General features: G+C 32.2%; 1 protein-coding gene across 2 annotated transcripts; it reads left to right on the forward strand.

Moving 5' to 3' along the window:
• The first annotated feature begins 13079 nt into the window (after window positions 1-13079).
• LOC117919220 (cyclin-dependent kinase inhibitor 7-like) lies at window positions 13080-14964 on the forward strand. Of its 2 annotated transcripts, none has more exons than XM_034836353.1 (4): window positions 13080-13594; window positions 13744-13793; window positions 13997-14179; window positions 14387-14964. In XM_034836353.1, the coding sequence occupies exons 1-4, from the start codon at window positions 13211-13213 to the stop codon at window positions 14454-14456; spliced, it is 687 nt and encodes a 228-aa protein (XP_034692244.1). In that variant the 5' UTR covers window positions 13080-13210; the 3' UTR covers window positions 14457-14964. The 2 variants fall into 2 exon arrangements, with proteins under 2 accessions (XP_034692244.1, XP_034692245.1); XM_034836354.1 differs by having other exon boundaries at window positions 13083-13594; window positions 14000-14179.
• Window positions 14965-17289: the final 2325 nt, after the last annotated feature.

Consider the following 17289-nt stretch of genomic DNA (forward strand, 5'->3'; position numbering starts at 1 on the left):
GGATAGATTATGGCTCTTTCAATGCCCTTTGTCTTCTCTTTTATATGCCCAAAAGGGGCAAGTGGCCCCTGAAAAAAAAAAATTCTATTACCTTGAGATTTAAAGGCAAAAAAAAGTTCTAGCCATTAAACCAAATTTACATCTTGATAAAATATTGCCCTGAAATAAATTTATTCTATTTTGCTCCCCATGCTTTACATTTCTTGCTTTAGCACTGTACATAGGCCTTTTTTCATTTGTTTTCCACGTGTATAATAGTTACATGTGACATGTAGCCACTTATTATACCTTTTATTATGATTTTTCTCTCTCCATGTTAATTGCATTGCTAGTTGTCCATGACATTTTTTCCACTCACGTCCTTACCAAAGTCATTTCAAACACTTTACACATCCCTTGGGCTTTTTGAATTTTTCTCTGGTTTCCTAAACTTCCATTTTTTATTTTTAGCATATAACTTTTCTTTTTTTTTCATTCATCTCTTTGTCTATACCTTTTGACTTTAGCACATTTTCTTAAGTTTTATTCCTTTATTTTTCCTACCACTTGATTGCTTAAAAATATTGAATTATATCTAAAGACAATAGGGTAATTTGGGTTATTGCGCCATGTGATAGTGCATAGGTAATACTTAGGAATCTTTTAGATATTTAGCTTTTATGTGCACTTTTTTTTTATGATATTTTAAGGATTGTTCACAAATGTCTAGTAAGTTGACTATTTTGAACCCTCCAAAACCTCTACAAGTTTGGAACACCAAGAAAATGAATGAGATAATTTAAAGGTTTAAATGAAGAGTTTTCATCCACATCACTTTCAGAAGATGAAAGAAATGATCTATCTAATTTTCAATGGTTTAAAAACACTTGTTCTATGTTTTGAATATTGATGTCAACTTTCCAACCCCATCAATTTAGTCAAGGAGTACTCATAGGTTAGCTCAATACGGGATTTCCTTCATCTCTCAATAGTTTCATATCATTCATAAGCTACCACTCTCATTACTATTATTCAAGGTTTTTTCAATTTTGTTAGAGTTCATCTAGTCTATTACCACTAAAATGTTTATCACATTTTGATGGATTGTGTTTCTTCACCCTCAAATATAATTTGGTCATGGGTTTGGAGGATATTATTTATTTACTAATTCCGGTTGTCCCAAGGGGTATTTTTATTTAGGATCAAAATGTGATACCTTCAAGATTATTAAAGGATATTCCGATCGTAACGAAGAATGGAAAATGGACTTAGTGTTAGTTTTGAGTTACTCAAAGTGTCTACAAAGTGGCACCTTTGTAGATACTAGTTTTTGTTATCTTGCCAAGTAGTCCATCTTAGTGACACCTTCAAGATTATTGAGGGTATTCCAATCGCAATAAAGAATGGAAAATGGAGTTGATGCTAGTTTTGGGCTACTCAAAATATTTAAAGAATGACCATTTTCAAAAGAAACTAGTCTTTGTCATCTTGCCAAGTAGTCCATCTTACATTCTATAATTATACTTAGGATGTTATATGGTAATATTTTTTGTTAAATATAATAAAAAAGTTGAAGTTACAATAGTAACGAAATTTTATGTCTTTTTTAGTGTATTGATTTCACTTTTATTATATTTAATCTTAATAAATCAAAAGAATTGAAAAGATTTAAAGAGTAAATTACGTTTAATCTAATCTCATACTACAAATCATGTTACATATAAGATAAACATGTCATAATACCATGATAATTTATAATTGATTACTAATGAAAATAATTATAATTTAATTAAAATCCTAGGTCATGTTCAAAATTATGAATTAGCCTATTTTGACCTTCAATGTAACAAAGACAAAATTAAAATATATTTTCTGTGGCTAAGTCTGAAGAATGCAATTTTGACCAGTTAAATTATACAAGATGATTACTGTAGTTAATATTTTTTTGATAATTAATGATTGAAGATCTTGAGGAAGTGACTAGAGCACCACCTGCCAAAAAAAAGGTTGAATCCTAGTAAATGTTTAAACAATAAACACAAACAAAGCAATAAATTATTACTATTAACTAATCAAGGAAATAAGATTTGAATATAAATAAACTCTCTTTATACCTCTTCAAATGATTTTTTTATAAAATAAAAAAAAAAAATAGCAAAGATATCACCACAATAAGAATGAAGCGAACACTCAAATAAAGATGACAACACAACATAAATTTCTTGTATCAAAAACTCTATTGTAGTCGTATTCTTAAGAACATGAACCATTAAAAACATGAACCATATGTCGTGTTCTCAAGAACAAGAATCACCAAAAACGCGGAATAGATGTTGTATTTTCAAGAAGACAAACCAAATATTGTGTTCTAAAAAACACGGCTATGTAAGTCCATAAGGCATCTTTTGTATTATAAGAAATTATTCACTTCAATTAGGAAATGATGCATGGACATTTAAAAAATATTTAAGAACACGACAATGGAAAATTAGTATACCTACAAAGGGACTTTTAGGACTTAATCCATCCAATCCCTTATAAAATGGGTTTGCAAGAGTCCAATCGAGAAGTGGGGTAAGTGTGGAACTTAATTTAAAGGCTCAAGTTTCTTTTTAGTTCCATACCTTTCCCACCTCACTCTAACTTAATTATATACAAAATAGCAGTAAAATTAAATTTAATGTAAAAGTTGTTTTAAAACAATTAAAATATTAACCCTTTTTGTTTATCCCATTTTAGTTCTAATTTGACATTAGAGAACTTGGGAAGATTGTAAATTTTGAGCGGGCCTGGTTGGCAGTCCAAAGACATAAGCCTGTAGTTCTGTCATTATTGAGGAGAACTTGGAGGAGGCCGTGAGACAAAGAGTTAAAATTCCAAATAATTTGAGAGAATTCCACAAAAAAAAAAAAAAAAAAGGATGGGAATCAGTTCATTTGCATTCCCATTCCATTTTCAACCTAGGAAAGAAAGAAAAATGGAAAAAAGAAAAATTGGGCATATTCTACCGACAGAAAATCTCATCTGACCTGATTTGAGGGGTGTACTGGTACCAAAGGTCAATAGGTAAAAGAATCAAAGCCCATCGACCAACATGAATTAATGTATTTGGGTAAGATTAAGGTGTTGCAGAGCAGCGTTGGGTTGCTAGCAAGCTAGTGCCAAAAACCAAATGGTCCCACTCAAAAAACCCCCATTCCATGCCAAGTTTTTTGTACCCTTTCCTGAATCACACAAACGTCCAACCGAATAAAAACACAAAGACAAAGCCCCAAGAAGACGAAAAAGAGCAAATGAAGGCAAAGAGTGAAGACGTCTTGGGATGGGAATTGCCGTTTTGCTTAGAGCCAGCATCAAAGATTCAAAACAAAACAAAGCCCCTTTGTTGTGGGGGGGGTGGGTGTGTGGCTCTTCCGGCCGTGGAAACCGCATAGCCAATAGGCCCGCCCGCATAAAATGGGGTTCGTGGCCGATGCGACGACGACCTGTCGTTTTCCAGCGCCTGGCGATAGGGGACAAATTTTGGAATCCGAGGCATGTGGATGGGCCCAGCATTTGCAAATTGCAGGAGGGCGACGGTGTGTGTAGCGTGACGTGCTGGAAGGAGGGAGTGTACTACATTCCTGTCCCAGCCATTGCCTTCTCTTACAATAATGATTGACCATTTGCTGCACGTTATTGTGTCTAAATCATTGCTCCTGGGTCAGTGTCCACGAAGACGCTGGGCCGTGGAGTAATTACTAATTTGTAAGAGAGCCATGGATAAGAAGATACAAGAAAAATACAGAAATCACAGCATCATGATTGTCCATTTTGAAAAATTTCCCATATCCAAACCCAGTCCAACCTTGAACTGGGACCGATCCTTCTTTTTTAGTTTTGTTGAATTGCAGCTTCATCTTTTTCGTTAGAATGGGTGGAGGAGAGGTGGAGCGTACGTGGAGGTCATTGAATAGAGCAGCGATATGATACAAAACGGGTCCTGCGCGGGTGTGACGGAACCTGGAGGATATGGAGGAGGCGTGGACTGTCTGCCTATCTGTCAGTCAGTCTCGAGGTGCGTGTGCGGCTTGTTTCACGGCTTGAGACGTCGCTCTCTCTAGTGCTATCTGCATCAGCTGCCGTCCATCCTTCAACCACTCTGATTGGTCCAAAGAACGTTCTACAACGTGATTGCGTCACTGATAAGTGACTTTATAGTCCATCCACACTGGTACACCACTCACTCCTGTCAACGGGTCGGGTTAATTTTGGTCCCAATGGAATATCCCATGTTATTCCTTCCTCTTTCTTCTGTACAACCTAATTTATTTTAGTTTCTTAAATGTATGTTAGCTATTAAAGGAATCACATAGGACGGATGGTATTCATGTGACACTCATGCCAAGGAATTTTCCTAATGTTTTTTTGTTCCGAATTCGCTTTGGTCAAATAGAATATAAGGTTTAAAATACAATTTTATTTTATTTTTTGCTTTAAATAAGTTTGAAATCTTAATTGAAAATGTGAAGCATAGTGATTTCAAAATGTGTATTAAAACCATAATCGAAATATGGACTTGTTCGGAAACTGTTTTCAATAATAGTTTTTTGTTTTGTAGAATAAAATAAAAATTGAAAAATATGTTTGATAATAAAAAACTATTTTCTATTTTTTTATAATAAAAAACTGTTTTCTATTTTTTTATAATAGAAAACATAAAATAAGATGTTTTCAAATAACATATTTTAATTATTTTTCACTTTTTTTTTTAGAGTTATTTTAAAATATAATTATACAAATATATATAATAATTTAAAATAAAGTTATGGACATAAAAAAATATTTTTAAAACATATTAAAAATAAGTTAAAAACATTTTAGGTTTTCAAACAAACTTTTACTACAAAATATTAGAAAACGACTTTTAAAAACTATTTTTTCAGAATTATTTTAAAAAATAATTATCAAACAAGGCCATGATTTCTAAATTTGTATGAAAATTGTAATAATTAAAAAATTGAAAAAAATAAAAGATAAAACACATTGCAAAAAAGACAATTTTGAATAATTGTTTTAATACTAATTACCTGTTTAAATACATTTTTATTTTTTATTTTTAAAATAATAAAATTGTATATAAAAGTAGAACATTTAGTGGGTTTAGTAAACAGCTTAATAATTTAATTTAAATTATTAAATAAACTAAGTATATTTGATAAAATAACTTAATGGTATAACTTAAAATTAAAAACAACTTTAAGTAATAAATAAAAAAAATTAACTTATTTTTAAATCCACATCTTTATTTTAACTTTTTATCCATATTTGTCCTGATTATCTCAACAACATCTTTTGCTACTCCACAACCTCAATTGTTACTTAACTTTCTTTGCTTTCATTATAATTTATGAAAATAAATATATCATTTTAATGATTTAAAATAAATTTTAAGTTAATTTTATCAAACAACCTTAATACTTTTACATAATAAAATTTTAAATCAATAACTTAAGTATAATTTAATTTAAAGTCAACTTAAATTATTAAATAATTATTATTAGATTTTACCAAATACCCCTTAGTAATTTTAAAATTTTTTAAATTTAAGATAATAAAATTTTAAAATTATTACTTTCTCAACTAAATCTTTAATAATTCTTGTATCTTATAGAAAAGTTATCACTACTTTTTTATGTTAAAAATAGAAAGCATGAAATATATTCACTATATGGGTAATAATCATTGCTTTGTAGGAGTGTATCAAATATTACTATGTTACAATTCAAGCATCATGGTCTTACTCAATTTAGTCTTGATTGAATGTTCATAGCAAATTGATTGAACTCTTGCTTAATGGCAAGACATGTAGTGAGAAAATGGGCATCCAATGATCACATGTGTATTGACCTTGAATTCAAAATCCATTTTGTTGCTTATTAAGAAATTATACACAAGTTTGTAGATGCACATGGCTAATATAATAGGTAATACAACTATTTTCTCCTTTGCTTTCACACCATGAAAAATGTCTTTTGTTCAATCCTCCTACTTTTATACTAATAAAAAGCATCATTAGTTTTTATGGATAGTCATGAGACATCCAACATTGAGAATGTGGCAAAGGATTTTAGCAAAGCAACAAAAAACTTGATAAATGTGGAACTAGGAGGTTGGGAGATGACCCAAAAAGTGGATGGAGGTGGGAGGTAGGGTTAGTTGAGCCAAGGACAAAGGCATTCAGACCCAATCCTCCATACAACATGCATCCAAACCATGGAGTGGGACTTAGAAAAGCAACAAAGCAAGGTGTCTTATGCAAGGGCACATGGTCCTAAACTCCTAATGTGATCATGAAATGGTCCTTTCTGTTGTTCGCTCTTTTGTCAAACTCTTTATAAGTTCCATAATTCGAGCAATGTGGTTTGTGTAATTCTTGGGTGTTGGACCGCTTGAACTAATCCGTCGGTTGCCATGTGCTCAACCTTGGTCAAGGCCTCAAGGGATCATGCCCTGTTTCTTCCTTTTCTTTCTTTTCTTTTTTTTTGTTTTTAGGGCTCATAATGGTACGGTGGTCAAAGGTCCATTTTAAATGGTGGTTTTGTTCCTTTTTTTTTCACAGCCTTTCGCCATCTTTTAATTGGATAAGGTTCTCAATACGTATAAGAAAAAAGTGCCTGCTGCACGATTTTCTAAGCTCTTTGATTCGACAGCCTACCATATTTTCAATCCCCACCTTCATCCTTCAAATTGATTTCCCTCCCTATGCTGACATTAAGAAAAGTTGTTACCAAGTCAAAATATTTGTAATCATTTTATTTATTTTAAATAATATCCTGTTAACAATCATAAATAGATATTTTTAACCTCCTGTCATATATTAATAGTAGACATATATATATTTATTAAAAAAAAGAAAAGGAAAAACCACCACTTAATGTTAAACTTACCAAAATGTGTTAATAGCTATAAAAATCAAAGATAAATTTGAAATATATATATATATATATATATATATTCAAAAATAATGAAACATAATATATTCAAATTATATCTTCATGTAGACAAATTATATATCACCGAATAGATATTAATTACTTCCTCTTATATGCCAATCATATTATATATCACTTGTTATATTTATCTTTAATCATATTCTTACTATTTATAGGCATGGAAAGAAGTCCTATCAAATAGAGATTTTTTCTTTTTGATTATATTTTGATTGTTAGTATGATATATAAAGATCATCACTACAAATACTATTACATCTTTAATCGTGAAATATCGATTATTTGTTAAACTTCGTGAATTGTATGATATATTCAAATGTAAATTTTTATTAACTCTTTGGATTCTTAACAATGTCGAATTTTCTTAAATGATATCATAAATTTTTATTAATATTTACCAAGTGGCCGACCAATTCCCATTTCATGCTCGACACATCGTAAAACTCAAAATATTAATATCACATGTGGCAAAACTTGAAAGGCGAATAAGTAGATTTTGATTAAGCTAAGGTTATACAAGTGATTCAAAAGAGGGCATGGAGCCCAAATTTTGGTATGGCTTTGAAAAGAAGCAAAAGACGTAAGCCGCAAAGTCTTGCTTTTAAAAGGAAAAAGAAAAAGAATTTTGGGGTAGCAAAAAAATTGTGATCCAAAGGCTTAAAGTCCTGACTTTGGAAAGAAAAAGGAGTAGCTTTTGAAATTGAAAGGACCGTTTGAACTTTGAAGCACTATTGTGAGAAAACATGTCTTGGACATGGAGGGGCATCCCCCTCTTTGAAAGCTCCCTTCCCCCCATTCCACCTCTCTCTCTCACTCATCTCTATCATTAGATTCCTCATTTTGCTTTTCCATCTTTCTCTTTTCTTTTCCTTTGATTTATATCTTTCTACTGTTGAGTAAATTTGTTTACTCCTTTTGGATTGTAATCATGGCCTATGGAGTCTATTATAAAAATTTTCTTTCCTCCATTCTTTGGATTCTCTGTGGGGTATGTGGAATAGGGGTTCATCAATCATCATGTTGGTGTTGGTCTTGTGGGTGTGTGGGAAATATTCTCAAAAGCACTACCTCTTTTATATATTTCTTTTCACAACCCACCATCCCATTGTCTGTTTCTTATAATCTATGAATAAACAATTTATGTAGGCATCCATAGGTAAAATACCTAGAAGTTCTTTAATTGTTTTTGGGTTTGAGAGAATATTTGAGGTGTATATATTACAACTTTTTCAATGAAATTTTTTGAAATTTTTGAGACAAGCATGTGTTGGAAAAAGTTGCTTTAAAGTCAATGATGCAACTTTTTTTTACCGTAAAAGTTTTATTTACTTTATGGTGTATTTTTGTTTCTTACTTATAATGTATCAATGTTGGTCTCTCTCTCTCCCTCTCTCTCTCTTTCTCTCTTTCAGTCAAAGAAATTGAAGCATATAAACAAAAGATACCTCTCTCTCTCTCTCATATAAACAAGACTTTTTACATTGAGATTGATTTTTGTTTCTTACTTATAATGTATCAATGTTGGTCTCTCTCTCTTCCTCTCTTTCAGTAAAAGAAATTGAAGCATATAAACAAAAGATACCCCTCTCTCTCTCTCTCTCTCTCATTCATATAAACGAGACTACTTTTTACATTAAGATTGATTTTATATGGAAAATTATATTTCATATTTCCATAAAATAAAATAAAAAGAATACCGCTAGTATCAAGAAAAAAAAAAAAGAATATGGCTAAAACATCGTCCAAAAGTAATTTTAAAGAAATTAAGAATTTGACAAAATTTAATAAACATTTTTAAAATTTTAAAAAATCATTTATAACATTAGAAAATCATTTATAGTATTTTTTTTTTAAAACAAGTTATAAATAATTTTCTTAAAAACACTTTTACAAAAAATATTTCAAATTAAAATACTGTCAAATTATTTTAAGAGTATGTTTGATAGTAATTTAAAAAAATATTTTTATTATTTTTAATATTTAAAAAATAAAAATATTAAAAACACTCATTTTCTAAAACCACCGCTAAATACATATAAGTCTTTCTCATCTTCATCTTTACTCTCTCTTACTTATCTTCCTCATCTTCCTTGATAATCAAAGTCATTAATGAGGCATTTTAAAGTCACTCGTGTAACTGTGGACAACTAAACAAAGCTACCAAAATAGAAAAATGAACGGAGAAAGTTAAGTTGGGAATATTTAGTGAGCCCACCACCCTCAAATCATTCATTGATTGACCTTTCGTAGTTACATCAACATGTTATTTAAAGCATAAGGGTTAAAAAAAAAAGACCAGTTTAACTGTTGGAAGTTGAATATGAATGAAGCCTTTGGCACACACTTCATATGAGAGCCGCTCAATATATCTATAATATATTCCATTTGCTATGGTGATTGAGGGTGAAATCTATTCTAGTTTTCTGTGCCTGCCCTTGCAAAAAGTCCATGTGCCCTTGTCTATTCCCTTTTCATTATCTTTGTTTCAGGGGAATCTTTCTTTCTTCTTTATCTTTGATTTAAGGGTCATAAACCATAATGGTAGGTGCCCTTTAGTTTGAACCAACCATCAAACATTCACTTGTCCTGGTTTCTTGTTGTAGATTTATTCTATCATTACTTCAATGCTTGATTTAACTCCTCTTTTGGCACTTGATTAATCTCTGTCTTGGATTCCCATCTCCTCCTTCCCTTTTGGGGAATTCTTCAATGCCATCTTTTTAGTTCTTTATCATTATGCTTTTGGGATGAAGCAAATCTCAGATGATATGTAATGAGGCTCAACCTCATGGCCTCTGTGCCATTACTCAAATACACCCCCAAAAGCTTAGCTTTGAAAATAAATAATAAGAAATTTGTTTTTGTTTATTTGGTGGGTTGTATAACAACTTTCAAGAAGGGTCATGGTACCTCTCACTGAATGTGGGGTTCACCTTCTAAAGTTGATAGATGGTATTATATATGTTGTGGGCATATAGTTATGTTGTGATGAAGGAATTCTAAAGAACAAGGTTTTCTTCTAAAAGGAAAAAGAAAAAGTTTCAATGGGGGAAACATTGCAAATGTTTGATTTTGTTTTGTGCCAAAAATCAATTTCAAAAAATAAAACCAAACATACCCATTTTTTTCAAATATTCCATTATTAGATTTTCTCTTTCATAAAATAATTTTAACCCTCCATATTTTTCATCCTACTTCAAAATAAAATGATTATCCTTTTTGTTTGTATGAACTTTTTTACTTATGATTAAGAACTATGATCAAAATGAAAATGTTACACGACGCCAGAGGATACAAAATCCCAAATTATGAAATTTAATTGTAAAGAAACAATAATTTAAAAATACGAATAAGATCATTCCAATCATAAGATTATTTATAATTAACAATGATTCATTCTTTCTCATGAAGATATTATTTACTTTAAATATAATAAATCGTTATAACTTTAAAATGTATTTATATATAACGAGAGTTAGCAACTTCTAGAACATCACAATTACTCTTATATAAATACCGTATTCTTATTATGTCCGATATTTAAAACATTTACCTATTAGAATCTCACATTAAATTCGAAATTTGACTTTAATAGTATTAAAAACATCTCATTCCATAAGCTCTTGGAACATTAAATACCCAACCAAATATCGCAAAAATAAAATTTCAAATCATGTCATGGTGCAATCTCCCATTATTACATCCTTCAAAGTCGTCAACAACACAACAGCACCCATCATGGTACCTTGGGGCCGTCTTAACTATTCACGTGAAATGGATGGACCCTTTGAAACAGAAAAATTCGGAGAGAATCCTAAGTTGGGTCAATCCGTGGAACTTGAAAGGAAAATGTGAATCAATTTCATGAACCTTGTCTCAGCTACGGTGCCCATGGACCCTTATGCTCTTTTGTTATAACTGCAATCTCAACACCATGATAAATGAAAAAAGGTAAAAGAGAGAATAATAAGATTATACGAAATCAGTGTTGCATGGTTGATTTGGGAAAGATCAGGAAGTTGACACGGGTGAGTGGCTGTGGTCCTGTGTCGGTTACCAAGTAGCCATGGACAATTTATTGAAAGCCATGTGGCACGTGTAATGTGTAATCTCGTTGTTACTGCTTACTACAAGGCATCTTTCAAACAGGATTTTTTTCGCATTCATTCGCTCCATTACTTACCTAACGGTTAGGCCGTTATGGCCCTAAATTAAATGTCCATGCGTCTCATGTCCCCCGTCCTCTCCCATGACAATCTGTATTCCCACCGTGTCTTCAAGAAAATCGATGTGGGTCCCCCGGTCTCTGCCATTACATTTTGTATTTCTACCGTGTCTTCAAGAAAATTAATGTGTATTAAAATTTCTAGGAGTTTTTGTATTTCATATACAAATTATTATTATTATTATTATTAAATGAAAAATGGAAAAAGGAAGACAAAAAAAAAAAAAAAGAGTTTGGATTAAATAATTTTAAAAAAATTATCTTTCTAATTCTTCTCATTTTTTAAATAAATAAGGGTGAATAATTTGATCATTTTTGTTTAATTTTTATATTACTATTTCTTTTCATATTCTAAGTAAAAAAGAATGAATTGCACAACCATTGCGAATAATCTCTAAGCTTGTGTCCATCTCGTGTGCCTTAAAATTTGCTTAATGCAAGCAAAGTCATATTTACCAAAAAGCCGATCATATCAGTTTTACAAGTATAAAATTAAACCCTTTGGTTTTTACTTAAAATTATTTTAAAAATTATCTTAATTAACCACTTTAAGATAAAAATATTGTCAAATTTGATATAGTCAGAGGTAAGAGGGCAAAGGGATGACTCATTCAAAAGATAAAGCTCTTCTATTAAAGTGAGTTTGAACAATTCAATCACCCATGATAGGGTCCTCTTGAAAAGTTAAAATTAAATTTCTATTACAAATATGGAATATCTTAAAGCTTAAGAGTACCAAATTAAGAATATTTCTCATCAAAGGTCTATTCCATCACAAATATAGAATATCTCACAATGTATGAATCAAGTTTCCCAATGATATAAATAAAACTAAGAATACTTCTTATTCAACGTATATATATGATCTAATTAAGACTATTTTGTCCATCACTTTTGGATATTATTTGAAATTACCTCTCTCTTATCGTGTGTGCTTAAAAAACTAAGGTATATAAAGATTATTTGAGGATGGTTGTGTAAGCCAATTTGATGCCCTCCATAATCAAGCTTTTATTCTATTTCGAATCTAACACCCGTTTTACATGTTTTCACTTTTCCTCTCCCTCTTTTAATTAAGAACAGTTCTCCTTTCTTTGGTCTAATTAATTACATAAATTCATCTACTTTTATTGAACAAGCTTATTCATCCAATTTCAAGATTTTATTAAAGATGATAATGCAATAAATTAATTTTTCAATATGTAAAATTGATTCGAGATTAAGAGTAGGTTGATAATATATCAACCTTTTTATCTAAAGAGGACTTCTTCACTTATGTTATTTCGATATAATTTTTTATTTTTTAAAAATAAATCTTGTTGATAATTATGTAAAATAAAACCATTATAAAAGGTCATATATATTTTTGAAAGAATACAATGAATTATTAATAGAATATTAAGTTACTATTTACTTTTTAATTGAACTTTATGTCTACATATTTTATGTAAATATAAAACTAAAATTTTTAATTTTTATCTGCAAGTTGTTTAAAGGGGAGTTCTTAAAATTAATATTTATATTTTAGACAAATTTAGTTGTGTTTAAACTCCACTCAAAGAAACAAACTCATATAAACCGGAAACAACGGAGGAAGGTACCATCAAGGAGTGTTTTTGTTGTTTCTTTATTAATAGAGGGTAGATGGGTAATTTCATCCAATGCACAATAATTATGGTTAAGACCAGTTTCGCACCAAACGAAACTGGACTCCGGTTTGGAATGAGTAAAAGCCGTTGTAATTTTCATGTAAGACCGGTCCGAACCGGTTGGTATAAGGCGGGCCGTCAATAATTAGGGGCACAGCCGCACAGGAACGGCGTTATCCACAAAGGCCACGATCTGCGCAACGGCGCCGTCAAAAACCCCGTTGTTGAGCGTCCGTCATTGTTAACAGAGTTAGGACCACCACGATGGCATAAAACAAATCCGAACCGTTCAACGGAATCAATCTCCTTCCCACCTTCGTCTCCCTCATTTTCTCTCTCCGGAATCAACAGAACAAGAGAAAATTATGGGAAAGTATATCAGGAAATGTAAAGGGATCGGGGAAGTTGCAGTGATGGAGGTGGCTCAGGTGGCCGGTGTGAAGACCAGAGCGAGAGCTCTTGCCTTGGCGGCTGCTGCAGACAGCTCAGGGACAGTGAAGAGGAGGAAAGTCAGTGGTGGTGGGGAATTGAAGTTCGCTTCGTCGTACGAACAGCTCAAGAATCGCCGTGGCCTCGTGATTTTGCCGGAGAATTCGGTTTCCGAGGCACCGTCGGGAAATTCTGGACGAGTGGTGGCGGAGGAGGATCAGTGTTCCAGTCCTAGCTCGGATCACGTGTCGGCGTCGTGCTGCTCCAGTAACGGATCAAGCGAGCTAGTGAAGGAGAGATTGAAATTCGCAGATCTGGAGGTGAAATTGAGCTTTGGAGAATAATAATTTAATTCCGTTTCTCAGCGCTTTCTCTCTCTAGGTTCTTGAATTTCCGTTTCTCGCGCTGTAATTGCTTCTCCTATTTATTTGTCATCTCATGTACAAAATTTGAATTAATTTTTTTGCAGGAGGAGAGTGTAGAAATTGAAACGTCCGCATATTCCGACTGCAGAGAAAGGTTTATATGCATACAATTAATTTCAATTTTAGTGCAAAATTAATTTCCTCACGTTTCTTCAAATTCGAAATTTAAATTGAGTGATTCAAAACGGCCCGCATTTAATTTCTTTTGGTCAAGTCTCTCCGTGATTCTCATATCTTTATATACTATGTATTATGTAAATTCTGTATTTCTTCATCTCCTTGCACGCAATATCTTAGCAGGAGAGAAACGACGCCGTCGAGTGAGCTTCGTGCAGAATCTGACGACCTGGAGTCAACGGCTAGACCATCGGAGGCGAATTACCGCCACAGATCAACGGTGGAGAAGATGCCGTCGGAGTCGGAGCTCGAAGAATTCTTTGCTGCCGCCGAAAAAGACGTCCAGAAACGATTTTCAGAAAAGTAAGTTACACAGAAGCTTCACATTCTCATCTCAGGCTACAAGCCAACCGTAATTCACCTAGACTGTCCAGTGTCCATTTCACAAAAAAACCAAATGAAGCATCACTGAAACTAGAACTCAACCACTCTTCATTTCATTTCCTCTTTTCCAATTATTTCTCAGCACCCAAAGGAAACATTACAGTAACTTCAAATTTATCATCTCAGGTACAATTATGATATCGTCAAAGACGTGCCAATGGAAGGACGTTACGAGTGGGTTAGATTAAAGCCATGAAGCCACAAAAACACAAGCAATGGCAATGGCTCCCTGAATTATTTTCAGGTCTAATAATTTAATTATTTCTCTCTTTTCTAGCTTCTTTATCCTTCATGTATAGCTCTTCATCGGTAAGAAGAAGCTCCGTTTAATTTGTTCTGAGCGGGTTATACACGGAGAAGCTTCTGAAACCCCCCTGTGGAAGAACAAACGATTCAATAACAAGTGTTATTTCGTTTAACATCTGATAAGCCTGCTCCTCTGGTACGATCATAGGAATCGGTCAGTAATTTTAGTTTTTTTTTCTTTTCTTTTTCTTTTTCCTTTTCTTCTTACAGAGGAAAAAGCTTGTTTTTGTTGATTTGTTATAAGTCATTTTCCTATTTAATTATGATTCTTTTGGCGATATTTATGAAATATCGCGAGATACATTATTGGATTCCATATGAATACGGTGATGGCGGTGTTGAAATTAGGCAACAACGCGCTCCACAGCGTGTCGTGTAAGTCACGGACACGTGTTGAATATCGGGAATACGATCTTATCATATCCCATGTGGTGGATGAGTGTTGCAGGCTCAACCCGCATGTACAAGTACAGAAAGAATTTGGAAAATCTGTCAGTCTGTTTACTTTAATTTTTACATTAAAGGTGGATAATTGTATTAAAGTCCATTTGAGTGGAGTTTCTATAGAGGAGGAGGTCGGCGGACCTGACCTACCCTACTCCTGATAGGCTATGTTTATAAATTAGTGTGAGAAGGTTTTGTCACCTGGCGTTATTATTACCTGGATATAGAGTGGAGGGGAAAGAGGGGAAGCATATTAACAGTAAGCACATGGGGTTGAGATTCCTGCGGCCTGCACTTTGATACGCCTGAGTCTGCAAAGTGTTGCTGCTTTCAGTTTTAAACGCTGTAATCATTGAAGAATTCGTAGTTCTTTGGTGAGAAAAGACTGTTATAACTTCCCTCTTAGCTCGGTTCTTGTAATTAATTTGTTTCAAAATTCAAAGGGAAAGGTTGAATTGTAGAAACCAGCAGAAAATGAAGCATTTCTCAAAATTGATTCATCATCCATGAGTTTGGCATACGACTGTAATCCTTAATTACTTTTATCAATATAATAAGGAGCAGCCCAGTATTTGGTAGGAGTAGTCCTCGTCTAACAGCTATTGTTTGTCTTTAGATTTCTTTCTTCGATTACAAATCTATGATATAATCTGTATGCCTTGAAATAATTCATGTCTTTTATATAATGTTTACGAGGCCATCTTCTCTCATAACTTAAAAATATTTTCATAATTTTTTTTATGAAGAAAATTATTTTTTTACATCGAGTATGTACCAAATATTTCTTAGGTTTAGTAAAATGAGGTTACCGAACAATTATTGTTGTAATTTAAAGTGATCGGAGATGTTGTTTGACATTTAAAGAATTATCCAAAAATTTTGATAATTCAATTCAACAAAAGCCTTGATTTTCCCAATTATTTGAGTAGATTGCAAAAGGTATACTATTTATGCTATCCATTACCATAAATAAGTAGACATATGGATAAGAGGATCTTCCTCCTTGAATTGTAATCCTATTTTGAATAATCGGGACAAGATAATTAATTCCTTTCTCAATTTTGTGCCCCACCTTCATGTGGTCCTCTAAGTCAAGCTAATCATCTTAAGATGTCTTTATAGTTTACTCTCAATTCTTGATATCATTTTATGATAAACACTCTTTATTTGAGTACGTTGATATTAAGAGTCCTTTTACTACTAACTAACTAACATGATTTAGTTGGGTCCTATCGAAATCAACAAGATGAAAAAAATACACAACCAAATGAAATGAAAACAATTAACCATGACTCTTAGTCTAGAAAATGTCATAGGCACAAGGGAGAGGCATTATTCTTTTGGGATATAGTGGACTTAAGTTTAATTATCATTATAGCCAAAATGGAATTCCATAAGGGAGGGACTCTAGGAATAAGTTATTGAGCAAAATGAGTGATTTCTCTTTCATGTCAAACATTGATGAGCAACACAAGACTGCTCAAATTGAGTAATATTTCCTCCATTCCTATCTTCCTAAAAGCTAGTATGACTATGAAAAACAATATATGCACTAGTGCCATACACTATCAAGGGTACATATATTCAAACATTATGAGGTATATATATATAAGATCTAAACACACTTTATTTCGTTTTCTCTTTCATGTCAAACATCAATGAGTAACAAAAGACTATTTTAAGGATTTGAATAGTAACTCCTCTAACTTTACCTTCTTAGAAGTTAGTGTAAATGTGGAAAGTAATATTATGCACTAGTACCATACACTATTGATGGTACATATATTCCAACATTATAAATTATAAAATTTTCACAATACTTTTTTTCATTGCATCTTCCACAAGACATATATTCCTTCTTTAATTTTTCTTCCCACTTTATTACCAAGAGATAATCATACAATTGTCTTTTCTTTTACATATACACATATTACTGTTAGATTGTTTAAATTTTTTACATGACAAATTGGTTGAGTCAACTAATTCAAGTTGAGTGGGTATCAAAATATGGACAAATCATAATTCTAGTATCAAAATTGTCTTGGATCGACCAAGCTGATGTAAATACGACCCACTCAAGTCATATCAGACTATATCAATGCTTTAAACCCTATTTTTCAATTTTACGTTTACATTTTAGAGTTAATTTTCAAAAGTGTTTCACACCAAGATCCCCTGAATGCGAAAAACTTTTCTTTGATAAGTTTTGAATCTTTTGATACAACATCTGACCCCATTTTTAAGTCCTTTTTGGTCCATCAGAAGGTTACTCAGTACGC

The sequence above is a fragment of the Vitis riparia genome, chromosome 7 (genome assembly GCF_004353265.1).
Source record: "Vitis riparia cultivar Riparia Gloire de Montpellier isolate 1030 chromosome 7, EGFV_Vit.rip_1.0, whole genome shotgun sequence".
Lineage (NCBI taxonomy): Eukaryota > Viridiplantae > Streptophyta > Magnoliopsida > Vitales > Vitaceae > Vitis > Vitis riparia.

Coding starts and splice junctions, on each gene's coding strand:
- LOC117919220 (XM_034836353.1), top strand. CDS start 13,211: ATGGGAAAGTATATCAGGAAATGTAAAGGGATCGGGGAAGTTGCAGTG. Junction 13,595..13,743: donor TGAAATTCGCAGATCTGGAG/GTGAAATTGAGC, acceptor ATTTTTTTGCAG/GAGGAGAGTGTAGAAATTGA. Junction 13,794..13,996: donor TATTCCGACTGCAGAGAAAG/GTTTATATGCAT, acceptor GCAATATCTTAG/CAGGAGAGAAACGACGCCGT.